Here is a 26,481-nt window from a genome sequence, read left to right on the forward strand (position 1 = left end):
GTTGACTGCTTTCTTGGTATCTAGTTTTGTTGTGTCCTTTTTTCCCTTTCTTTTGGTTGTTTCCATATATGTTTATCTTTCCATTAAGTTGATAGTTATTCTTATGTTCTGATGAGAAGTGCGCATGTTATATGTAGGGTGTGTGTGTTGTGGGTAGATTGGAATTTATGTTGGGAATAGTCCATGCGTATTACATAAGTACATAAGTAATGCCATACTGGGAAAAGACCAAGGGTCCATCGAGCCCAGCATCTTGTCCACGACAGCGGCCAATCCAGGCCAAGGGCACCTGGCAAGCTTCCCAAACGTACAAACATTCTATACATGTTATTCCTGGAATTTTGGATTTTTCCAAGTCCGTTTAGTAGCGGTTTATGGACTTATTCTTTAGGAAACCGTCCAACCCCTTTTTAAACTCTGCTAAGCTAACCGCCTTCACCACATTTTCCGGCAATGAATTCCAGAGTTTAATTACACGTTGGGTGAAGAAAAATTTCTTCGATTTGTTTTAAATTTACTACACTGTAGTTTAGTCGCATGCCCCCTAGTCCTAGTATTTTTGGAAAGCGTGAACAGACGCTTCACATCCACCTGTTCCACTCCACTCATTATTTTATATACCTCTATCATGTCTCCCCTCAGCCGTCTCTTCTCCAAGCTGAATAGCCCTAGCCTCCTTAGTCTTTCTTCATAGGGAAGTCGTCCCATCCCCGCTATCATTTTAGTCGCCCTTCGCTGCACCTTTTCCAATTCTACTATATCTTTCTTGAGATGCAGCGACCAGAATTGAACACAATACTCAAGGTGCAGTCGCACCATGGAGCGATACAACGGCATTATAACATCCTCACACCTATTTTCCATACCTTTCCTAATAATACCCAACATTCTATTCGCTTTCCTAGCCGTAGCAGCACACTGAGCAGAAGGTTTCAGTGTGTTATCGACGACACCCAGATCCCTTTCTTGGTCCGTAACTCTTAATGTGGAACCTTGCATGACGTAGCTATAATTCGGGTTCTTTTTTCCCACATGCATCACCTTGCACTTGCTCACATTAAACGTCATCTGCCATTTAGCCGCCCAGTCTCCCAGTCTCGTAAGGTCCTCTTGTAATTTTTCACAATCCTGTCGTGAGTTAACGACTTTGAATAACTTTGTGTCATCAGCAAATTTAATTACCTTGCTAGTTACTCCCATCTCTAAATCATTTATAAATATATTAAAAGCAGCGGTCCTAGCACAGACCCCTGAGGAACCCCACTAACTACCCTTCTCCATTGTGAATACTGCCCATTTAACCCAACTCTCTGTTTCCTATCCTTTAACCAGTTTTTAATCCACAATAGGACATTTCCTCCTATCCCATGACCCTCCAATTTCCTCTGTAGCCTTTCATGAGGTACCTTGTCAAACGCCTTTTGAAAATCCAGATACACTATATCAACCGGCTCCCCTTTGTCCACATGTTTGTTTACTCCTTCAAAGAATTGAAGTAAATTGGTCAGGCAAGATTTCCCCACACAAAAGCCGTGTTGACTCGGTCTCAGTAATCCATGTCCTCGGATGTGCTCTGTAATTTTGTTTTTAATAATAGCCTCTACTATTTTCCCCGGCACCGACGTCAGACTCACCGGTCTATAATTTCCCGGATCTCCCCTGGAGCCTTTTAAAAAATGGGCGTTACATTGGCCACCCTCCAATCTTCCGGTACCACGCTCGATTTTAAGGATAAGTTGCATATCACTAGCAGTAGCTCCGCAAGCTCGTTTTTCAGTTCTATCAGTACTCTAGGATGAATACCATCCGGTCCAGGAGATTTGCTACTCTTCAGTTTGCCGAACTGCCCCATTACGTCCTCCAGGTTTACCGTGAAGTCAGTAAGTTTCTCCGACTCGTCCGCTTGAAATACCATTTCCGACACCGGTATCCCACCCAAATCTTCCTCGGTGAAGACCGAAGCAAAGAATTCATTCAGTCTCTCCGCTACGTCTTTGTCTTCCTTGATCGCCCCTTTTACCCCTCGGTCATCCAGCGGCCCAACCGATTCTTTTGCCGGCTTCCTGCTGTTAATATACCGAAAAAACTTTTACTATGTTTTTTTGCCTCTAATGCTATCTTTTTTTTTTTCGTAATCCCTCTTGGCCTTCTTTATCTGCGCCTTGCATTTGCTTTGACACTCCTTATGCTGCTTCTTGTTATTGTATTAGGGGGAGGAAGTAGATTATCATGAGCAGTTTTTTGGTATTCATATTTGTTACTGTGCCGAGAAGCTTGATATGTATTTAAAAGTATGTAGCAAATTCCAGATCGTGCTTCCTTGTGATAGTCTTAGATGTTTAGCAAGTCATTCATAAGGCAAGGCATTTAGAAGCACTTAGATGCAAGGCATTTAGAGCACTTAAAGGCCTTTAGAGTGTGTGTTAGGTGGCACGGCAATTCAAAACATTTGGTTCCACGGTCCTGCTTGAGTTTCAGCAAAGTCTTCCCTACCAAGGGTATGGCAGGATGCGCATACAGGAGGCCCTTCCCCCAATTCAGGAGAAAGGCATCCGACACTAGTCTGCCATGGGCCTGAAGTCTGGAACAGAACTGAGGGACCTTGTGATTGGTCTGAGTGGCAAAAAGATCTACCAAAGGGGTGCCCCACGCTTGAAAGATCTTGCGAACAACTCTCGAGTTGAGTGACCACTCGTGAGGTTGCATTATCCTGCTCAACCTGTCGGCCAGACTGTTGTTTACGCCTACCAGGTACGTGGCTTGAAGAAACATGCCATGACGGCGAGCCCAAAGCCACATCCTGACGGCTTCCTGACACAGGGGGTGAGATCCGGTGCCCCCCTTGCTTGTTGATGTAATACATGGCAACCTGATTGTCTGTCTGAATTTGGATGATTTGGTTGGATAGCCGATCTCTGAAAGCCTTTAGCGCGTTCCAGACTGCTCTTAACTCCAGGAGATTGATCTGAAACCCTGAATCCTGGAGGGACCAACATCCCTGGGTGTGAAGCCCATCCACATGAGCTCCCCACCCCAGGAGAGACGCATCCGTAGTCAGCACTTTTTGCGGCTGAGGAATTTGAAAGGGACGTCCCAAGGTCAAATTGGAGCGAATTGTCCACCAATGCAGGGATTTGAGAAAGAGTGTGGACAGCTGGATCACATCTTCTAGTTCCCCGGAAGCTTGATACCACTGGGAAGCTAGAGTCCATTGAGCAGATCTCACGTGGAGACGGGCCATGGGAGTCACGTGGACTGTTGAGGCCATGTGATCGAGCAATCTCAACATCTGCCGAGCTGTGATCTGCTGAGACGCTCGTACCCAAGAGACCAGGGACAAAAGGTTGTCTGTCCTGGCCTCGGGGAGGTAGGTATGAGCCGTCTGGGAGTCCAGCAGAGCTCCTATGAATTCTAGTCTTTGAACTGGAAGAAGGTGGGACTTTGGCTAATTTATCACAAACCCCAGTAGCTCCAGGAGTTGAATAGTCACCTGCATGGACTGTAGAGCTCTTGCCTCCGATGTGTTCTTGACCAGCCAATCGTCGAGATAAGGGAACACATGTACTCCCAGTCTGCGTAGAGACGCCGCCACTACCGCCAGGCATTTCGTGAACACTCTGGGTGCAGAAGCGAGACCAAAAGGTAGCACATAGTACTGAAAATGCCGTGTCCCCAGACGGAATCGAAGATACTGTCTGTGAGCTGGCAGTATCGGGATGTGAGTATAAGCATCCTTTAAGTCCAGAGAGCATAGCCAATCATTTTTCTGAATCATGGGAAGAAGGGTGCCCAGGGAAAGCATCCTGAACTTTTCTCGGACCAGATATTTGTTCAGGGCCCTTAGGTCTAGGATGGGATGCATCCCCCCTGTTTTCTTTTCCACAAGAAAGTACCTGGAATAGAATCCCAGCCCTTCCTGCCCCGGTGGCACGGGCTCGACCGCATTGGCGCTGAGAAGGGCGGAGAGTTCCTCTGCAAGTACCTGCTTGTGCTGGAAGCTGAAAGACTGAGCTCCCGGAGGACAATTTGGAGGTTTTGAGATCAAATTGAGGGTGTATCCTAGCCTGATTAATTGGAGAACCCACTGGTCAGAGGTTATGAGAGGCCACCTTTGGTGAAAAAACTTTAACCTCCCTCTGACCAGCAGATCGTCCGGCACAGACACTTTTATATCGGCTATGCTCGCCTGGAGCCAGTCAAAAGCCTGTCCCTTGCTTTTGCTGAGGAGCTGCAGGGTCCTGAGGAGGCGCACGCTGTTGACGCAAATGAGCGCACTGGGGCTTAGCCTGAGCAGGCTGGCGGGCAGGGGGATTGTACCTACGCTTATTATAAGCGTAAGGAGCATTCCTCCGTCCCGCATAAAACCGTCTACCTGTAGAGGTAGATGCTGAAGGCGTCTGGTGGGAGAGCTTGTCGAATGCGGTGTCCTGCTGGTGGAGCTGTTCTACCACCTGTTCGACGCGCTCACCAAAAATGTTATCCCCCCAGCAAGCAGCATCCGCAATCCGCTGCTGGACTCTATTCTCCAGGTCAGAGGCACACAGCCATGAGAGTCTGCGCATCACTATACCCTGAGCAGTGGCCCTGAACGCTACATCAAAAGTGTCATAGGCACCCCTGGACAGGAATTTCCTACACTCCTTCAGCTGCCTGACCACCTCCTGAAAACGCTTGGCCTGCTCTGAAGGGAGCTTATCGACCAAGTTCGCCAGCTGCTGCACATTATTCCACATGTGGATGCTCGTGTAGAGCTGGGTAGGATTGGATCTTGGACACGAGCATAGCAGAATGGTAGGCCTTCCTCCCAAAAGAGTCTAGAGTCTTAGATTCACGGCCCGGGGGGCACCGAGGCGTAATCTCTATTACGCTTGGCTTTCTTGAGAGCCGAGTCCACAACTCCAGAGTCATGAGGCAACTGGGTCCTCATCAACTCATGGTCCCCATGGACTCGATACTGGGACTCAAGCTTCTTGGGAATTTGGGGGTTACTTAATGGTTTCGCCCAGTTCGCCATCAATCTCTGCTTCAGGATATTATGAAGGGGAACAGTGGACAACTCCTTAGGTGGTGAAGGATAGTCCAGGACCTCGAACATCTCAGCCCTGGGCTCATCTTCAGTAACCACTGGGAAGGGAATGGCCGTAGACATTTTCCGGACAAAGGAAGAGAAAGACAGACTCTCAGGGGGAGAAAGCTTTCTCTCTGGCGAAGGGGTGGGATCGGAAGGAAGGCCACAAGAGTCCTCGTCAGAGAAATACCTGGTGTCTTCCTCCGCCTCCCACAAGGCCTCACTGTCGGTATCGGACACAAGTTCATGAACTTCAGTCCGAAGCTGAGCCCGTCTCGACGCCAAGGAACCCGGTCCCCTACGGTGGTGCCGAGAAGACGACTCCCGTGCCACCGGCGACGAAGCTCCCTCCAGCGACGTCAGTGGGGAGTCCCCCTGGGTGGCAGTGGATGCTGATGCCGCAAGCGGTACCGGTGTTGCAGTCCGCACCATGGTCGGAGAGCCAACTGCCACATGACTCAACGGTACCACCAGCGCTGGCACCAGCGGTACCGGAGCAGGAGGTTGCAGCAGCCCTTCCAGAATCTCTGGAAGAATGGCCCTGAGGTGCTCGTCCAGAGTGGCTGTCGAGCAAGGCAGTGGTGCCGGTACTGGCGACGAGCTGAGAACCTGTCTGGAGCACGGAGGCGGTACCGAGCTGTCCGGAGCAGAGCGCATCGACACCTCTTGTATGGAGGGCGAGTGGTCCTCCCGGCGTCGATGCTTCGCGGGTACCGAATCCTTCGGTGTCCCAGAGCTCTCGGTACCGTGACAGGAAGGTGACCGATGACGGTGCTTCTTTGCCTTTGTGCGAAGTACCGCAGATGAGGAAGACATGGAATCCAAACTTCTCCTCGGGGCCGGGTCCGAAGGTGGTCGGTCCCGTGGGGCCTGCACTGCAGGAGCCCTTGAGGCAGGTGGAGACCCACTCGATGGCTCACTGCTACCAGAGTGGAATCTCTGACAGCCATCACCTGCACTCTGGACGTCGATGCTCCCTTCGACGCCGACATCGATACTGGCAATGACCTCGGTACCGCTGGCTCCGTCAACGCCGAAAGACCGGACGAGGCTCCGAACAGGATGTTCCACTGAGCCAATCTCGCTGCCTGGGTCCTCTTCTTAAGCTGGAGGCACAAAGTACAGGCGTCCGGGCAATGACCAGCCCCGAGACACTGAAGACACGATACGTGTCTATCAGTTAGCGAGATTTTCCGGTGGCATCGCGTGCACTTCTTGAAGCCGCTGGCAGGCTTCGAGGACATGGGCGGAAAAATCATGCCGGTGAAGTCAAACGCGATGATGCCGAGAAAAGGGGCACCAAAAAAAGGGAAAAGACCCGAACGGGCGGTGGAACAGGCCGCACACGGAAAAGAAAGGAAACTTACACGGGAAACCTTGAAGAAGTACCGGAAAACAAAACAAACTTTTTTTTTTAAAACACACGAGAGGAGAAACAAAGAACAAGCCGAAAAGGCACTAAAACCGCAGCGAAGAACGCAACGGGGGCCTCTCTGGGGCCGCAAACGAGCGACACACGTCCATTCTGACCACGGAAAAAGAGAGACTGAGGAGCATGCTGTAGCGAGCGGGAAGACGGTCGCGCATGCGCGATACATGCGGATCTCGCGAGAGCTAGCAAACTTCTGTTGCTTGGAAGATCTTCCGATCCTGGGGCTGCCGTGGACGTCACCCATCAGTGAGAACAAGCAGCCTGCTTGTCCTCGGAGAATCCTCATTACATATGCTCCCCTCTGCTTCGCCAACAATAATCTTCTCACATTACCTTCGCCTATCCACTAGCTGGTTTCTGTTACAATGGGCCTAAACTCTGGAATGACCTCCCGCTATCTATCAGGAACCAACCCTCCATTTCCGCTTTTAAGCAAATTCTTGAATAAGCCCTCTCCCTCATGTGTCTTAATATTGAACCACAGCAAATGATCACCCACAGTAACATCAGAAATACTCTCCCCATATGTAAGCACCAGGTCCAGAATAGCTTCATTCCATGTAGGTTATATTACCAACTGTTGGAACAATTCTTCCTGTAGAGAATCCAAGATCCTCTTGCTTCTAGATGACCAAGCAGCAGGGACGCCCAGTCAACATCTGGCTTAGTAAAATCACCCATCAGAGGGGAGGGAGGGAAAGGGGGAAGGGTTGGGGGGAGGTAGGATATGGGGGATGGTTCTATAAAATAACCCATCAGTAGTATGTCCCTCCTAGCTATCTTATGAATGTCTTTGATTAGATCAAACAAAATTATCAAACTGAAGAGCTCCCTTCCAGTGAACAATCCTAGCATTAGTAATATTATTAGTGGCTTGGATCCGGGGCCTGACGAGCAGCCAGTAGACCGTCTGTTCTCTAGCTTTTCACCTCTATATGTTGATTCTGTCAAGCTGGAGCTTCGCAGATTTGTCAGGAAGTATTGCAGGTTAGATGTGTGCCCCAATTATCTACTCCAATGCGCCCCTGCCTGTTTCCTGGATGACCTGACGCAGCATCTCAACTATATGCTTGGTAATGGCAAGTTCCCCGTAAACTATGGTAACATCTTACTAACCCTAGTGCCCAAAGATACCAAGAAAAAGAGTAGTGATCTGTCCAACTACCAACCAATAGCTTCCATTCCCCTTTTCATGAAACTCATGGAGAGCTTGGTGAATAAACAACTTAGTGAGCACTTGGATAAGTTCAATATTCTGCATACCTCGCAATCGGGTTTCCGACTGCTCCACAGTACTGAGACTGTGTTTGTCACTCTTCTGTCCAACTTCAAGAGGGAAATAGCTGTAGGGAAGAGTATTTTGCTCTTACAGTTTGACATGTCTAGTGCCTTCGACATGGTGCATCACGGCATCCTGCTGCGGCTCCTAGATTATTTCGGTGCCTGTGGAAACGTACTGGCCTGGCTGAGAGGCTTTCTTACATCAAGAACTTACCAAGTACACGCCAACTCTACCTTATCACCTCATTGGAAAGCAGACTGTGGAGTGCCACAGGGTTCCCCACTATCGTCAACCCTTTTCAACATGATGTTGATTCCCTTGGCAGCGGCTCTTTCCAAACTGGGACTAAACCCATTTATCTATGCTGATGATATCACTATCGTCATCCCTTTTGAGAAAGACCTAAATGAAATAACTAGCAAGATCCGACAAGGCTTTAACACTTTGCTTGACTGGGCCAACTCATTTCGATTCAAAATCAACGCTGAGAAAACACATTGTTCGATCCTCTCCTCTCGCTTCAACAAACTCAGACCTCCTACACTAATCACTCCTGAGCTCGTCCTGCCAATTTCGGAGTCCCTAAAAATCTTGGGGGTCATAATTGATAGATCTTTAACATTGGAGCAGCATGTGAGCTCTGTAGTAAAGCAAATGTTCTTCACTCTTTGGAAGCTTAAGCGTATCCAGCCTTATTTACTTAGAGAGGTATTCCGCAACCTAGTCCAGTCCCTAGTTATAAGTTGTCTTGATTACTGCAACAGTATCTACGGGGGATGCACATCCATGCTACTAAAAAAATTGCAAACTGCTCAGAACACAGCAGCTCGACTCATCTTCGGTAAATCGAGATTTGAAAGTTCGAGCCCACTACGTGAGAGGTTGCACTGGCTTCCTGTGAAGGACCATATCGTTTTCAAGATCTGCGCATTGGTGCACAAAATCATCTATGGTGACGCTCCTGCTTACATAGACACTCTCATTAACTTGCCGCCCAGGAACTCCTGCAAGTCAGCTCGCTCATATCTCAATCTCCACTAGCCAGCTTTTAGTGGCCTAAAATATAAGACTGTCTATGCTTCCTCTTTTTCTTATCTTAGCACTCAATTCTGGAATGGGCTGCCCCAAGTGGTCAAATTCACCCCAGATCACCCGACCTTTAAGAAGCAGCTCAAGACCTTCCTCTTCGGTAGAGCATATGCCGTGACCCTCCTGGTGTCACATCCTTCTGAACCATGGCTGCCATAGCGACTAATTGTCACCTTCTCCTCTCTCCCTCTCCCTCCTGTTGTTCCTCTTTCCCTCCTATGACCCTAATTACTGTATTTTGTATTATTGCTGCTTAATAGACTATTGTACACCACATTGAGCCTGCCCGTGGGTGGGAATAATGTGGGATATAAATGCCATAAATAAATAAATCTCTATTTCTTCTGATTATGTGTGAGGCCTGTATATCACACCAATCTAAATACTTTTTCCATTCCCTGTTTCCAGATTAACCCACAGAGCTTCTTCCTTACCACATATGTCCTGCAATTCTGTCACTTTAATCATGCCTAACATATAATGCCACTCCCTTGCTCTTTTTTTCCTACTCTGTCTTTCCTGAATAGATCGTGGCCAGGTATAATTATATCCCAGTTATGTCTCTCTGTGAACAACATCCTCCTTAATACTTTCATTCCTACTTCTGACTTTTAAGATCCTGGGGGTAACCGTCGATGCAGGCCTTACTGTTTCTACTCACATTTCCACTGTAATTGCTAAGCGTTTTTTAAATAGATTTTGCCAAATAAAGTCCCTTCACCCCTTCCTGGAGGTTAATGCCCTTCAAATTCTAACATATTCCTTAGTTCTAACATTGATTACTGCAATGTGTTATTTAATAGTCTGCGACAGAGAAAACTATGGCGCCTTCAACTAATACAGAATGTAGCGGTCAAGTTGGTTACCGGCAGATGAAAATACACCATGTCACTCCTCTTAGACAAGAACATTTCTAGCCAACCCCCCCCCCCCCCCCCCCAATTCTGTCTCAAAACCTATTACCTTACTCCTCACATTGGGCATTTCACTCCTGAGATCAGCATCTCCTTACCGTTCCCACCTTAGAGGGGGTAACTTTGGCAACTTTCAGGAAAACAATATTTTTATTGCTGGCCCTGTATTTTGGAATGAACTTCCCACAGATTTGTAACTGTTTTATTTATTTATTGCATTTGTATCCCACATTTTCCCACCTCTTTGCAGGCTCAATATGGCTTACAATATATCATGAGTAATGGAAGTATATAGGAAAATAGACATTTAGTATTGCAAAAAGATCTTGGGTAAACATGATAATGATAAAGCATGATGATAGTATAACAGCAAATATCGTAAGGCAGTTCTGGATAAATGTGTAGGAGTTCACATTTGTTGATCTTTGTGGTATGCCTTGGGTCTTCAATAGTTTGCGGAAGTTAGTTAGTTCATAGATCATTTTTAAGTTATGCGGCAGCACGTTCCAGAATTGTGTGCTCAAGTAGGAAAAAGTTGATGCATGCATTAGTTTATACTTTAGACCTTTGCAGTTGGGGAAGTGAAGATTAAGGAATGTGCGGGATGTTTTTTAGCGTTCTTGGGTGGTAAGACTATCAGGTCTGACATGTAGGCTGGAGCATCTCCATGAATGATTTTGTGAACTAGGGTACATATTTTGAACGTGATGCGTTCTTTGAGTGGGAGCCAGTGTAGCTTTTCTCGAAGGGGTTTAGCACTTCATATTTTGTTTTGCCAAATATGAGTCTAGCTGCAGTGTTCTGGGCTGTCTGAAGTTTCTTGATTATTTGCTCTTTGCAGCCAGCTTAGAGTGCGTTGCAATAGTCAAGATGACTGAGTACCATTGATTGTACCAGGTTACGGAAGATGGTCCTTGGGAAGAAAGGTCTTACTCTTTTTAATTTCCACATTGCGTGGAACATCTTCTTTGTTGTATTTTTCGCGTGATTTTCAAGTGTTAGGTGACGATCAATGGTAACTCCAAGAATTTTTAGGGTGTCCGAAATTGGAAGATTCAGTTTTGGTGTGTTAATGGTGGTGAATTTGTTCGTATTATATTGAGAGGTCAGTATTAGGCATTGGGTTTTTTCTGCATTGAGTTTCAGCTGAAAAGCATCCGCCCATGAATGCATGATATGTAGGCTCTGGTTGATATCACTGGAAATTTCCTTTAAATCTTGATTAAATGGGATGTAGATCGTTACGTCGTCTGCGTATATGTATGGGTTGAGGTTTTGGTTTGATAGTAGTTTGGCCAAGGGTGTTGTTCTCTCACTCAGAGTTTAGTGGCCCTCAAAACCCACCTATTTAGATAAATATATGGGCCTACTGCCTGATTTATTTTGGGCCTCCCCTGCTCTTTTTCTCTACATGAGCCTCATTTCTTGGAGATATGTGCTTAGGACACCAAGTCTGATGGACTCTCTGTCCCTTCCCTCTTACTGTTATTTAAGTAATGGTCTTCCCTCCAACCTCTTTTTTCTCTTCCCGTTTGTATTTTTTTCCTTTTGATTTTCCTATATATATTGTACTTCATGTCCTACTATGGCTCTCCTATTAGTGATGTTGTAAACCACTATGATAGCACACACCCTTAGCTGAATATCAAATAAAGAAAAAACTGAAATCTTAGTCCGACCTCAATAAAGCCTTCTTAAATTAAAACAAAACAAAAGAAAAAAACTGAGGCACTTCTTGCCTTTCTCAAAGAAGTTGCGCAAGTAAGTTACACAATGTTACTTCATTCATGGCTCTACTTCAGATAGGTCTTGTCAGATGAATTTGATTAATTTCTTTGAATGGATGACCAGATTTGGATCAAGGAACAGTGCTAGATGTGGTGCACTTACTTGTAGATTTCAGTAAAGCTTTTAAAATGATTCTACATAGACAAACTGAACACCTTTAGTATGGGCACTAAAAGTGACTGACTGGGTCAGAAACTGGTTGAGTGGGAGGTGACAAAGGGTAGTAGTAAATGGCATGCATTCAGCAGAGAATTTCATTTTTACTACCAGTTATCCCGCCCTGCAGAGTCAATAGCTCTTAACCTTTTTGTGCTATGGTCCTCTTTGAGAGGCTAATGCAAGCTATGGATCCTTTTTCAGAAAGATGTATTCACAAATGCATAAACTAAAATATATAGATTGCATTAAAATGGGAAACAATTATGCTCAAATAAAGTTATCAAAATATTAAAAAATAACAAATATGTGAGGTCCATTATCAATTACATGCTTTCATAGAAATCTACTTCACACAACCAAATGTATTCTGGTTTCTCTTTGTTAGGGTATAATACTTTTAGATAGTGAGATTTATTGAAGTTAAACATTTTTGGAGTCTAGAATACACTGGTGAAGATGATGCCAATTCCACAAGTGTGGCTGACTTTCCTGTTTGGCCAGAGAGCTATCTACTTGTCAAATCTTCAAAATATGGCTTTGTGCACTCACCATTCAGATCAAAGTAAAGCACTTTTAAAATACTATTCTTTGGTGAGAATATTCTCCAATGATACCTGTGATCTGAGCATACCACCAAAACTGGCATAATGTCCTTTTGCCTTCAGGGACTTACCCTTAAGTTTTTCCACAGAAGACATGATTTCTCCCAAGGCCTCCAGGAGGGCCACATCCTCCAAGGGACTTCCTTCCTTTAGGCTATATCTCTTACGTTCTGCCTTGCGTCTATTTTTTGAAGACCTCCTGCAACAGATCAGTAGTGGTTTTACTTCTGAATTTAACAGACATTTTGTTTTTTTAAACTGTTATTTGATTCAAAGCAGGATCAATTTTCCTACCTAAATTTACAATATCCAGATTGCAGTGGACTTAAATACAAATCTACCTACACATCCAACTTCTCCTTCATAGGCACACAAATATGGAATGCACTACCCAGAACCTTAAAATCAACTCAGAATTATTTAAATTTCAGAAAATTATTGAAGACCACCATGATCAAGAAGGCATACCTTCCAGACTCAACCTAATCTTAATTACCCTGTACTATCTTTTGTTATCTTTGTTGTTTTATATGATACCTATACGCTTAATAATCTACTATTACATTGTTCATTTATATTTTCTGTACTGTAGCATACCCTATGGTTATGTGTAAGCCACATTGACCATACAGCTAGTGGGAAAATGTGGGGTATAAATGTATTAAATAAATAAATAAATAGGCCAATGCTCCCACATTTTTGTGACTCTGAATTTTCCTTTGAACTTATTCAGAACTGCGACTGGAATTTGATGGTATAAGAATTTTCAACTGCCTGGTGATTCCCCCTCCTCTCCATTTTATATTCCTTCTCAATTTGCTTTTTCAGTCTTGTCAATGAAAATCTTTGGTTGGAGTCATAATGTTTAAAGCACTGTAACTCTGTGCTCTAAATCTGGCCACAAGGTGCTACCATTTCACAATGCCTAACTCCCTCCTCCAAGGACTGTGAATGCTTCTCGGTATCAACCTGACAACCAAGTAGTCCATGGTCTGTGACAGGACCAGCTGACTCTTGGCAAAATTTATCACCCAGACAAGGAGCTGCAGCAGAATAATGAACCTATGTGGTTTCCTGGAGTTTGCTTCCATATCTGTCTGGATCAGACAATTGCACAGGTAGGACTGAATACATGGAGTCTGCTTCCATATCTGTCCGGAACAGACAATTGCTCAGGTAGGACTGAATACAAATCTCCTGTTTGTAAAGGACTGCCGTCACCACTATGACCACCTTGGTGAAGGGCTTGAGGTGCTATTGCCAACCCTGAAGGGCATGATGGTCTGGAAAATCTATCTGAGAATAGAGACCCCCGGGTCTGGGTTGAAAACGATTATGATTAATGTAACAATTAAATCAGGGGAGACAAAAAGCTTGCAGCTAGATGATTCTGCTTACAGCAACTGCTGAATAATAATTTACTGGACATTGAGCTAATGTTGAAATAACTTGAGATAAATGCTAGACATAACACATTTCTAAATTAACAGCTGAAGCTAGCAGAATGATAAAGAACATGGAATTATAACTTGCTTTTGGGAAATCATAGCTTTGTCAGCATTAAGTGACGACATGAATTAGAAAATATAGGTCAGCTTGTTACTAATATGCTGGATGGACAACTGCTGACATATTCTGATATTACAACAATTTTCCATGATTCTGCTGAACTTTCATAAGAAAGATAATGATTATTGAGTAATGTTTTCCATATGATGCTGATAACATGTGATTCCTGAATCTAATGATGATGTGGCTTTGATTGCTTACCAATAAAAAGAAGAGGGCTGAAGTGTATGGCTGAAGTGTTTCTCTGAGCGAGTCCTGTAGAATCTATGGGGTTCAAGAGGAGTTCGCTCCGCATTGGCCTTTGCTTATATATATATATATATATATATATATATATATATATATATATATACAGTGCAATCTGCTTAAGTGCAAGGGTCTGGGACCAAAGAAATGCATGCAGTTAACCAGAGCGTGCACTTAACCGTTGTGACCCAAAGAAACTTGACATCTGATAAACATATGTACAGTACTGTTTATTATACATACAGTACATACGGTCTCAGTTAACTGACATTAGGCTTTACTTGAAGTAATCAGTTATAGTCCTCTGTACACTCTTGGGTCTGTGAGTTCCATAGACTACATCCGCCAGACGGTAAAAACTATCATAGCACTGACATCCAGTGGCCTCCAGATAGGCCCGCACGGTGTTGAGACTTTCCAGCGCTCTTGCAAAAGTGACAGGAGGAAGTTGTTGAATTTCATCAGCATGTGCCTCACTGCTCATTTCTTCATCTGTTCCAGCATCAGCCGTTGTTGCCTGCGTGTAGGCGCATATCTCAATATCAGTGCTGTCTTCAACTGTTTGTAGATAGTAATCAACAGCTACGTAGTGATGGAACAGTAACACCAGTTGGTATGTCAATAACCTCTTCATCTGACACGTTTGCAACAGCTGCATCTGTTTCGTCCCTCTCCATATCCTTAACAAAGCTTGCCCGCTTGTAGCAGTTCACAATGGTTGCCTGTGTAACATGAATCCAGGCTTCTTTCTGCATCTGTAGGGAATCCAACAGTGATAGATTACGAGCCAGTTCAACAGCACGTTTATCCTTGCCAATCTGATCATCCATAACGCTCATCAGACGATGTGGCACAAGAGCCCGATAATGTTGTTTGAAATTGGAGTATTATGCCCTGATCCATAGGTTGAATCAGAGAGGTAGTATTTGGTGGCAGGAAGACCACCTTGACGTTAGACAGCCTGACATCATCCCTGTGTGCAGCAAAATTATCACAAAGCAGCAAAATCTGACGCTTTTGTGCCCGCATTCTAGTGTCTAACTTCTTTACCCACTGCTTCCAAATTTCCCCAGTCATCCATGAATTTGCATTAGCCTCATATGACACAGGAAGTCGCTTAACTTTTTTGAAGCAACGAGGCTGTTTGCTCTTTCCAATGACGAGGGGTTCCAACTTCTCACTCCCATCCATATTGCAGCAAAGGAGGATCGTCAGTCGATCCTTCGATGTTTTACCTCCAGTAGTTTTGGCATGTTTGAATGCAAGTGTTCCATCAGGAATCGCTCACCAGTAGAGACCATTTTCGTCAGCATTGAAAATGTCACAAGGTGCAAACTTGTTCAAGATGGTAGGAAGAACTGAAACAACCCAATTTTCAGCACCAAAGTCATCAGCGCCTTGTTTCTCACCATGCTGTTTCTTGAATTTTATGCTGTTCCTCTCCTTCCATATTTCCAACCATCCAACAGTGGCTTTGAATTCAGTTAGTCCACTTTCAGCTAGCTGGTTAGTTTTCTCCATAAGCAGTGGACCAGACAGGAAACTGTCTGCTCCTGACTCGAGAAAACCACCGAAGAGCATCTTCTACCTCCTCAGCTTTCCCCGCCCGTTTTCGTTTCCGTTGTGGATTTGTATTGTTTTGCCAGTGTTCCAGAAGCTGGTCTTTCTGCTTCAAAACATGTGAAATTTGACTGGGATTGACATCATATTCTTTACCAATAGATGCTTGACTTTGTTTGTTTTCTAATTTTTTTAAGAACTTCTATTCGTTCAGCCAGTGTTAAAGTCTTACAGTTCCGCTGCGACGACAACCCCGGTGTACACTCTAACAACATTCTTTAGCTTATTCTGACTGTGGCACTTAAAGAGGCAGTAAATTTGAAATCTCGTTGGTTGTCATGCGCCAATCGGCTTCCATATTCCATGCGCGCGCGTATGCGGAGTCTTTCCTGCAGAGGAGCGGCCTTGAACCATTTATATAAGCGAATCTTGCACTTATCAGTGGTGCGCTAAACCGAAGTTTGTCCCCATAGAAATTGATAGTGCCAAAAATGGGACTGAAGTACAGCATGCAGTTAAACAGAGCATGTGCTTATTCAATGTGCACTTAAGTGGAGCACGCTGTATATATATATATATATATATATATATATTGTATGTGCTTTATTTCAATTTCACTTGACCTCTTCAGGGGAATCTAGGATAAAGAACTGATAGGTCTCCTGGTGGGGAAGGGCATACAAAGATCAGCTTAGCCCTACACGTTCAGCCACAGCCCTGAACTGGTAATGATTGCCCAGAAAGCAGAACCATAGGAAGTGCTTATGAGGCTACCGAATTGGAATGTGAAGGTAAGCCTACCAGGGAGGTAAGAAACTCGACAGGTCTAATGGATGCTGTCATTAAGTGCAGGGTCTCCATAAGGCGGTGGATTATGATGCTTGTTTTCTATTTCTTCAATAAAAAAATGTATTGATACAAAAAAAGAAAGGCTATGCCCAACTGCAAGCATGTTGCCTCCTTTGAAGCCAGAGGTTGCTGAGCCCATAGAAGAAGTGCCCTTGTGACATACCCTGGACAGACTAAGATCTGCATGCCAGAGGTGCCAGAGGAAAACATCTATTTGAGGAGCTGATCCACCCTCCTGTCATGAACCTTCTTTAAAGCAGAATTCCATCCACTGGGATGGTTGTCATCTTGGTCACCACCGTGATTATTGCATCCACCTAGTCTTATATATGCAGGGGGTAAAACTTATTCAGCTGCCTTGAAGTGCTATCTGGAGCCTCCCACACTGCCAGGACCAGCTGCATGGGGTGGGGGTGGGGTGCTTAAGGATCCCCTCCACAGGGCTGGTGGAGATCTGGAGGATGAGGAACTAAATCAAGCAGCTGATTCAGCTCCTCCCTCCTAAACAGTGTCATGAGTGGGGAACTATTTTCTTCAAGGGACATGGAATTTGACCATGGGAATATGACCATACCCTTCCCCCTCCAGAGATAGGGAGAAAGGAAGGTCCTCCTCCGAGTCCCAGGGATCCTCCATGAGGAAAGGGGTCCAGTTCACTGACTCTCAATACTCCCTGTGTGTTCTTAGCCACTGTCTGTGCATGCCTTGGTCTTTGAGGACCCAGAAGTAGCACCCCAGCTAGTGCAGGCCTTAGAAGACCCTGGTCGATGCCTATGTCCCATGCCTATATCCCATTCCAACAGGCTGCAGAGATACAAGCTACTACGGACTGTATCATTTCAGGCTCTAGAGGGCCCAAATGAGAGACCACTAGTACTGGGAACATCTGAGCAGAACAGGAAGCAAAATTAGACCCCCCAGCCCACCAGCTGAACAGAACAGGAAGCAAAATTAGACCCCCCAGCCCACCAGCTAAAAATGCTGTAGTCTCAGGTTCCCTTCATGCTTTGGCAGGCTGATGTCAGCATCAGGATCTAGCAACATCAACCCTGACACCTTAGCAGTGCAGTTTGGGCAAAAAGCCAGCAGCTCTACTCAGCTGCCTGGTCCCGCAGCTCCAAGGCTGTGGTTCTCCCTCTAACTCCCGCTGCAGTCCCAGTCCAGAATAGAGCGACCCTGAAAATGGCTTCATCTGGAGCAGAAACCTGCTGGCTGCTCTCCTCTCCAGCCACTACTGTTTTACCTTTCTTTCTTTAAGCAACTTTATTCTTCTGAACCCTAAGGGAATAAAGTTAAAGTTAGTCATGGCAGAAGGGACTTTATTTAAAACATTTTTTTAATTGATTCAAGGGAAGGGGAGGAAGCCTCCTACCCTCCCCCCCCCCCCCCCCCCCCCCCCCGGGGGGACCTGTGCCAATGTAAACAGCAGAATCTAGTCCAGGGGCTAAAGCTCTGTGCAAGGAGATTCTTGCAGGATCTCCTGGATCAATTGGGCTAAGAACCTTGGTCTGAAACCCAGAAGTAATCGGCCCATGGACTCAGCTATGGATGCAGGTCTTAGACAGCAGACCAAGGGATCAGGTCTTCCTACATCTCACTGTACCAACCCAGCCATACCATCTGTTGGAGGTACAGAATACTGAGTTTCTCTAGCCTTCCACAGCCCCTTATTATTAGTGATGTTACTGAAAAGCTCAGTACCTTGACCTCCATCTACTGGTTGGGAAAGGACACAAATTATTGGCTTGGACTGGTCTAGTGGGACAAAAAAGAACTATGATGGAGGCACTTAGGAAAAATTAAGAAGAGTCATTTAAGTGAAGCTTGAACAGTTTGAGGATTTTGGTCTGTATGTTGAAGTTATTGGGGTTTATGAAATCTGACAGTGTGTAACAAAATGCATACAGTTCCATAGTGTTTCTACACAAGAAAATAAATGGGGATGTGCAGAAAGTTACGTTACATACTCTGATAACAAAGATTCTCCATGGTCAGCAGGAAAAGACAGCTACACATAGACACAGATGACCATCACATGACAGCAATCACCACCAAAAAACGTGAAAGAAACAACTTGTAAAAAATAGATGAGAAAGATAGCAAACCTACAAAGCGCATTCGACATGGTCAGCCACCAAATACTCTCGAACATCCTAAACTACTTCGGAATTGGAGGAAACGTACTAAGATGGTTTAAAGGCTTCTTAACAGCAAGAACTTATCAAGTGATTGCAAACTCAGAAACGTCATCACCATGGAAACCTGAATGTGGAGTACCACAAGGATCACCGCTCTCACCAACCCTTTTTAAATTAATGATGACACCTTTAGCCAAATCACTATCCAACCAAGGACTCAATCCGTACATCTATGCAGACAATGTCACGATATACATCCCGTTCAAACAAGATATAACCGAAATCACAAATGAAATCACACACAGCCTCCAAATAATGAACTCATGGGCGGACGCATTCCAACTAAAGCTAAACGCAGAAAAAACACAATGTCTCATCTTGCCCTCACAATACAATACAAACAAACCCAATACCAATAACACCCCAGATTACACCCTTCTGATCTCAGACAGCTTGAAAATTTTGGGAGTCACAATTGACCGAAATCTCACACTCGAGGACCAAGCGAAAAATACAGCAAAGAAAATGTTCTACTCAATGTGGAAACTTAAAAGGATCAAACCTTTCTTCTCCAGGGATGTATTCTGCAGCTTAGTAAAATCAATGGTGCTAAGCCATCTAGATTACTGCAATGCCATTCATGCCGGATGCAAAGAACAAATCATTAAGAAGCTTCAAACCGCTCAAAACACATCAGCCAGACTCATATTTAGGAAAGCGAAATATGAAAGTGCCAAACCCCTAAGAGAAAAACTACACTGGCTCCCATTAAAAGAACGAATTACGTTCAAAGTTTGCACCCTGGTACATAAAATCGTTCACGGGCAAGCCCCGACCTATATGTCAGATCTCATAGACTTGCCTACCAGGAACGCAAAAAGATCAGAATGCACATTCCTCAATCTACACTACTCTAACTGTAAAGGACTAAAATATAAATCCACATACGCGACCAGTTTCTCATACATTTGCACGCAGATATGGAACGCACTACCAAAAGCCATAAAAGCAATGCAAGACCTAACTATCTTCCGAAGGCTACTGAAAACTGATCTGTTCAAGAAGGCATACCATAAACATCCATCTTAAACACTAAATAATAAGATCCTACATGATCTAGACAAAACCGAAATCTTATCACTTGATTGATTAACCTCTTTGCTAGAAATGAACAACCACTAATACTTTAATCCTTACGTCGAATATGATCTCTTTAGTCGATGACCTAATGTATGTTACAATCCGAGTTATTATTCAGACTCCTTCATGCAATACCATAAAGTATTCTTCTTTACCATGTACATATGCACATGATATATATATACACCATGATCTATTCCATGTAAGTCACGTTCCATGTATGTTACCATGGATGTATGCACCTTAACGCAATACCATTTGTAATTCTGTTACCCGGAAATGGCAACCGCCATTACGGCAAATGTAAGCCACATTGAGCCTGCAAATTGGTGGGAAAATGTGGGATACAAATGCTACAAATAAATAAATTCCCATCTCGATCTCCAAACTTAATAACATATTAATCAAATGTCTTTTGATAACATTTTCCCCTATACATAAACCAATATGTGTAGGACTGTGTGCATATGCTTTCTGGGACAATCGCTGACTTGATAGTTCAAAAGTCTTCAAAAACTGTACAGACATATAATCATAGCACGTATCTCCTTTAGTGCAATAAACGCCTCCAAGTGCTTTTTACCATACTTTGTGCAAAAAACTTTTTAAATTTTTCAAAAAATAGCATTCACTTAGCTTAAAAGTTATAAGCTAAGTGAATGCTGTTTTTTGAAACATTTATTGCACTAAAGGAGATACGTGTTATGATTATATATCTGCACAGTCTTTGAAGACTTTTGAACTATCAAGTCAGCAATTGTCCCAGAAAGCATATGAGCATGGTCCTATACATATTGGTTTATGTATAGGAGGAAATGTTACCAAAAGACATTTGATTAATATGCTATTAAGTTTGGAGATCGAGTCGAGATGGGAATTTAATGCTTTGTAGCATCACATGACAGTGACAGTGCAGACCTGCTCCCTAGAGCCCAGAAAAATGTGGAAGACTTTTGAGCATGTGCCAGTGCATCCACCTAGGGGCAACTGCTACCCTTGTCAGTTTGTTTTATAGCTAAAGAGCGAAGGTCAGTTTCAGGCTTCAGTTGGCTTCAACCGCAGAGGAAGCAGGAGGGTAATGCTTTATTAGGCTTACTATACCACCCTTTATGTAAAACACAAAGTCATCTACAAAATAAATTATATTAAAAAGAAAATGGAAAGGAATTCCACTGATTGATGGGAAAGGAACAGATCTGAAGAGAATGAAAAGTAACAAACTAGGAACAGATCAGGGTACTAAACTGTGGAAGGGACAAGCAGGAAGAAATGAAAAAGGGCTAGGAAATCATACACCAGTAGCTAAGGTAGAACTGATGGAAACATAGGAGCCAACTTTTAAAAATTATTGGGGGTGCTAAGCCCAGTAAAAATAACACTTCCTTGCACACAAACAAGGAATTTTCTCAATATTGGGGGTGCTCAAGCACCCACAGCACTCTCAGAGTCAGCTCCTATGGATGGAAAAGATTTTTTTAGCACAACTTTAAATTTAACAAAGGATGGCTCCAAGAAAAAAGATCCCCAAGAAGCACTGGGTTGGTGTGGCTGGCTTCCACCCCCCCCCCCTGCCTATGCGGAATCTCCATTACAGATAAGTAACCCAACTTTCTCCATGACCAAGCAGGATAAGGTAAACACAGATAGGTGACTTCCAATCCAAGGGTGCAAGGGTAGAAAAATTGTTCCCCAGGATTCCTACTTTCACCCATCTCCATGCTGTGACAGCACTTTGGTAATGAGAAAAACAAAAATTGAGGTATACTATGAGATTAATTGAAAAAGGAAGGATAAATACAGTTTGAGAACAAAGCAAAAAAAGATAGTAAACTTTGAAGGCAACATCAAAATGAAAACAAATAGCTATGCCATTGTCTCTGTAGTAGTAAAACCAGCACTATGAAGAACTATATGTGTGTTCTCATCTAACAAACTACTACTACTACTTAACATTTATAAAGCACTACCAGGGTTACGCAGCGCTGTACAATTTAACACAGAGGACAGTCCCTGCTCGAAGGAGCTTACAATCTAAAGGACAAAAAAGTGCAGTCAATCGAATTGGGGCAGTCTAGATTTCCTGAATAGATGAATAATGGTTAGGTGCCGAAAGCGACATTGAAGAGGTAGGCTTTGAGCAAGGATTTGAAAATGGGCAGGGAGGGGGCTTGGCGTATGGGCTCAGGGAGTTTATTCCAAGCATAGGGTGAGGCGAGGCAGAAAGGGTGGAGCCTGGAGTTGGCGGTGGTGGAGAAGGGTACTGAGAGGAGGGATTTGTCCTGTGAGCGGAGGTTACGGGTAGGAGCGTAAGGGGAGATGAGGGTAGAGAGGTAATGAGGGGCTGCAGATTGAGTGCATTTGTAGGTTAATAAGAGAAGCTTGAATTGTATGCGGTACCTGATCGGAAGCCAGTGAAGTGACTTGAGGAGAGGGGTGATATGAGCATATCGGTCTAGGCGGAAGATAAGACGCGCAGCAGAGTTCTGAACAGATTGAAGGGGGGAGAGATGGTTAAGTGGTAGGCCAGTGAGGAGTAGGTTGCAGTAGTCAAGGCGAGAGGTAATGAGAGAGTGGATGAGAGTACGGGTGGTGTGCTCAGGGAGGAAAGGGCGAATTCTGCTGATGTTATAGGGAAAGAAGCGACAGGTCTTGGCTGTCTGCTGGATATGTGCAGAGAAGGAGAGGGAGGAGTCGAAGATGACTCCGAGGTTGCGGGCAGATGAGACGGGGAGGATAAGGGTGTTATCGACTGAAATAGAGAGTGGAGGGAGAGAAGAAGTGGGTTTGGGTGGAAAGACAATGAGTTCGGTCTTGGCCATGTTCAGTTTCAGGTGGTGGTTGGACATCCAGGCAGCAATGTCGGATAAGCAGGCCGATACTTTGGCCTGGGTTTCCACAGTGATGTCAGGTGTGGAGAGATAAAGATGGGTGTCGTCAGCATAAAGATGATATTGGAAACCATGAGATGAGATCAGCGAGCCCAGGGAAGAGGTGTAGATTGAGAAAAGAAAGGGTCCAAGGACAGATCCCTGAGGAACACCAACAGAGAGCGGGATGGGGGTAGAGGAAGATCCATGAGAATGTACTCTGAAGGTACGGTGGGAGAGATAAGAGAAGAACCAGGAGAGGACAGAGCCCTGGAATCCAAATAAGGATAGTGCGTCAAGGAGTAGATTATGATTGACAGTGTCAAAAGCGACGGATAGGTCGAGGAGGATGAGGATGGAGTAGTGACCTTTGGATTTTGCAAGGAACAGGTCATTACAGACTTTAGTGAGTGCCGTTTCTGTTGCGTGTAGAGGGTGAAAACCGGATTGCAGCAGATCGAGGATGGCATGAGAGGAGAGAAAATCAAGGCAGCGGCTGTGAACGGTGCGTTCAAGTATCTTGGAAAGGAAGGGTAGGAGGGAGATGGGGCGGTAGTTGGAAGGACAGGTAGTGAGTAGTGAGCAGAACGGGAGAGGATGGGCAGTGAGTTCCTGCGGTAGGGGGAGGGGGATCAGGCCAGGGAGGGACAGGACAGGGAAGAGAATGTGAATGGGGGCCATGAACAGACGGATTGGGACAGGCTAGAACAGACGGCTTGGAAGAAGCTAGAACGGACGGATTGGAACAGGCTGAGTAGAACTCTTTGAGCTGGTAGTCCTGATGCTAGGTCCAAGGGGAGTAGACAGAGTTGTTAGTAATAGAGCCTAAGGGTGCTATGAGATGAGAGATACGCAGATTGCAGTTCTAGGTGCAAATTACATGCGTTTAAAATGGATTACAGTTCTGGATGCAATAATATACTATACAGATACAGTTTAGACAAACTACAAAGCCTGTAAAGCGTGGCTGCCTGTCCTGGACCACCGTTGGTAGTTCTGATCACCGTTTTCGTAGATGCTGATCCCGGTTGGGGAGGTATTCCACCTCTCCGATGGCAGCGGGATAATTCAGCTCGTGGTTTCAACGGGCGATTCAGACAGGCTCTCGTCTTAGCGTCTGCTTCCGGATCGGGTCCCCCAGGTCTCGGTCGTCAGCGGGTAGATGGGCCGCGTGGTGCGGACAGTTGGTCCTAAACTCGCTGTTTGCCTTCTGGGTCTATGGGCCCCAATTGGATCAATTGATTAAGGATTTGGCTCTGATCTAGTTCCTTCCCGGTCTGTTCCGGTCCGGTTGGGGACGGCTCAGGTGGTCTGTTCATTTGGGACCTCTGTTTAGTAAGCGAGGAGTTCATATCCAAGATATAAAGTCTTATTGTGGATCACTACCTTGTGTTTATGGTGCAGCACTAAGGAGTGCGAGACGAGCAAGCACTTTTCGCCTAGGGTTGCTTGAATCTCCTGCTCTGTCGGTAAGAATGACGGCGTGTGGGGTGTGGGCTGGTTGTGATTTCGGCTCTGGAGGCTAGGCTGTAACGGGTTTCAGTTTATACCTCAACAGCTTGGGTAACTCCACGCTGGTCCCGTCCACATGGCGCAATCAGTCAAGGAGGTGCCAGGTTGTCAGTTATGGGGAGGCTGTGCTGTAATCAGGCTCTTTAGCACTGTAGTTCATCGATCGTCTGCTTCCCGTTTCATCTAGAGGGACGCGGGTGAGTGAGCTCCACGATTAAGCAGATGAGGAGGTCGTTTGGTGTCTTTCCTTAGTGAGGTTGTTCTTGCGGTCCGCGCCAGGCTCCGTTCCTGCAGGGTCGGTTGTGTCGAGGGCTACGGGTGGTTTCTGCTTTTCAGGGTTGTTAGGTAATTGGCGTCTCGGTTCACCGCGTGGGTTCCGGTTTTGTGGACTCTGCTGGTTTTCCTCTCTTTTTTCCTCTCTGTTTCGTACCCGGGCCTTTCCAGCCAGGGAGTGCGTCGGTTGTGAGCGGATCTTCGGGGCTCAGCTAGGACGATACTCGCAGTAGTGGCTTGCCTGGATTCTCCGTGTATGGGTTCCCATACTCGGGTTCCAAATCATGGTATTGAGGCAGTGGGAGCGCTTGGGAAAACCGATTATCGGAGGTTTCCCAGCAGAGCTCCTCACAGTGCTTCCTCTCAGTCAGCCATCTTAGCTCAACGATCCCTAACGAAAGAGAGAAGAGCAAAATCCAATAAAAACCACAACAACAAACAAAACCCCTCGTCTGGAAGTACCCTTGCCAGCCTATTAGCCAAAATTTTTGCATATAATTTAATGTCACTATTTAGCAAGGAGACTGGCCGATAGGCCCCCATATCCTCTGGTTTTTTCCCCGGTTTCAGTAACACTATCACTTTAGCTATATTGAAGGTTTCCAATGCGGGTTCTGAATTGGCCAGGGAGTTAAACAACTTCAAAAGTGGGGGAGTCACCTGCTCCTGTAACATTTTATAAAAAGCCACTCTATATCCATCTGGGCCCGGTGCTTTGTGTATCTCACTCTGCTGTAATGCCAGCATCAACTCACCCTCTACTATAGGTGCATTAAGGAATTTTGCCTGGGTCGAGGAAATCAACGGGGTCTCTACATTTTCTGAAAACATCATGCTATCCGTTATCAGGTCCCCCTGTTCCCCATACAACTCCTTATAATACCTCTGAAACCCTGCCACTATATCCTGCGGAGATTTAAACATGTTACCTGCCTGGTCCTTTACCTGTACAATTCTGTTCGGCCCTTTCTTCCCTCTAGCTAAACGCCCTAGCAAGCTCCCTGCCTTGTTTCTGTACATGTACAATTGATGCTTATAATATTGTTGCGATTTTTGAACTCGCTCATGCAGTAGTTCATTTAATTCTCTCTGAGATGTCAAGTACGCTAACTTCTGCTCTTCCGTCAGATTTACCCCGAACTTTATACGCTGATTCCTCACCTCTCGTTCCAATCTTAAAATCTCTTGATCTCGTCTTTTCTTAATCCACGCCCTGTAAGCAATGATCTCACCTCTTAGGACAGCCTTTGCTGTCTCCCAGTACAAACTAGCCTGTTCCACATGCATCCTGTTGTGGACCGCAAATTCTTTCCATTTCTCTCTCAGAAATGCCTGAAACTTCGTATCCCTGTAAAGCTCCAGCGGAAATTTCCATCCTCCTCCCTTACTTTCTCCCCCTGTTCGTTCCAAGATCACCCAAAGTAGAGAATGATCTGAAATCTCACATGGGCCTATCTCCGCCTCCACCACCTTTGAAAATAAAGTATCTGAGAGAAAAATATAATCAATACGGGACATGGTTGAGTGCGCTCTTGATAGATGAGTATAATCTCTACATGTTGGGTGTAAAATTCTCCACACATCTACCAAATCTAGTGTTCAGCACAGAAAAGGCAGGTCTCTTTCATAATATGCCTGACCTTGTCCTATCCCACTACTTTTGTCTACCAATGGGTTATAAACTATGTTAAAATCCCCACCTAAAATTATATTGCCCCCTTGGTATGGAGCCAACAATGCCAAAATCTCCCTATAAAATTTTTTATCAAAAATATTTGGTGCGTAGACATTGCAGAGTACATATGTAAAACCCCCCAATTCCACCTCCACTAATACATATCTGCCTTCTGCACTCCTCTTTACCCCTTTAATGGAAAGATGCAGCCCCTTACGGAAAAGTATTAATACCCCTGCCTTTTTATTGCAAGCCGGGGAGCCTTTCGCTCCTCCCACCCATCCTTGTCGGAATTTGGCATGCACTGCAGCTGACAGA

The 26,481-nt window shown here is 45.0% G+C and overlaps 1 protein-coding gene across 1 annotated transcript in view; it reads right to left on the reverse strand.

The window, feature by feature from the left end:
- The window catches only part of ELP1 (elongator complex protein 1), a 1,128,708-nt gene that overhangs the window by 39,243 nt on the left and 1,062,984 nt on the right, over positions 1-26,481 (reverse strand). Inside the window, 1 exon segment of the mRNA XM_030194341.1 lies at positions 12,406-12,533. Coding sequence (XP_030050201.1) covers positions 12,406-12,533 — 128 coding nt within the window.

Source organism: Microcaecilia unicolor, chromosome 2, assembly GCF_901765095.1.
Source record: "Microcaecilia unicolor chromosome 2, aMicUni1.1, whole genome shotgun sequence".
NCBI lineage: Eukaryota > Metazoa > Chordata > Amphibia > Gymnophiona > Siphonopidae > Microcaecilia > Microcaecilia unicolor.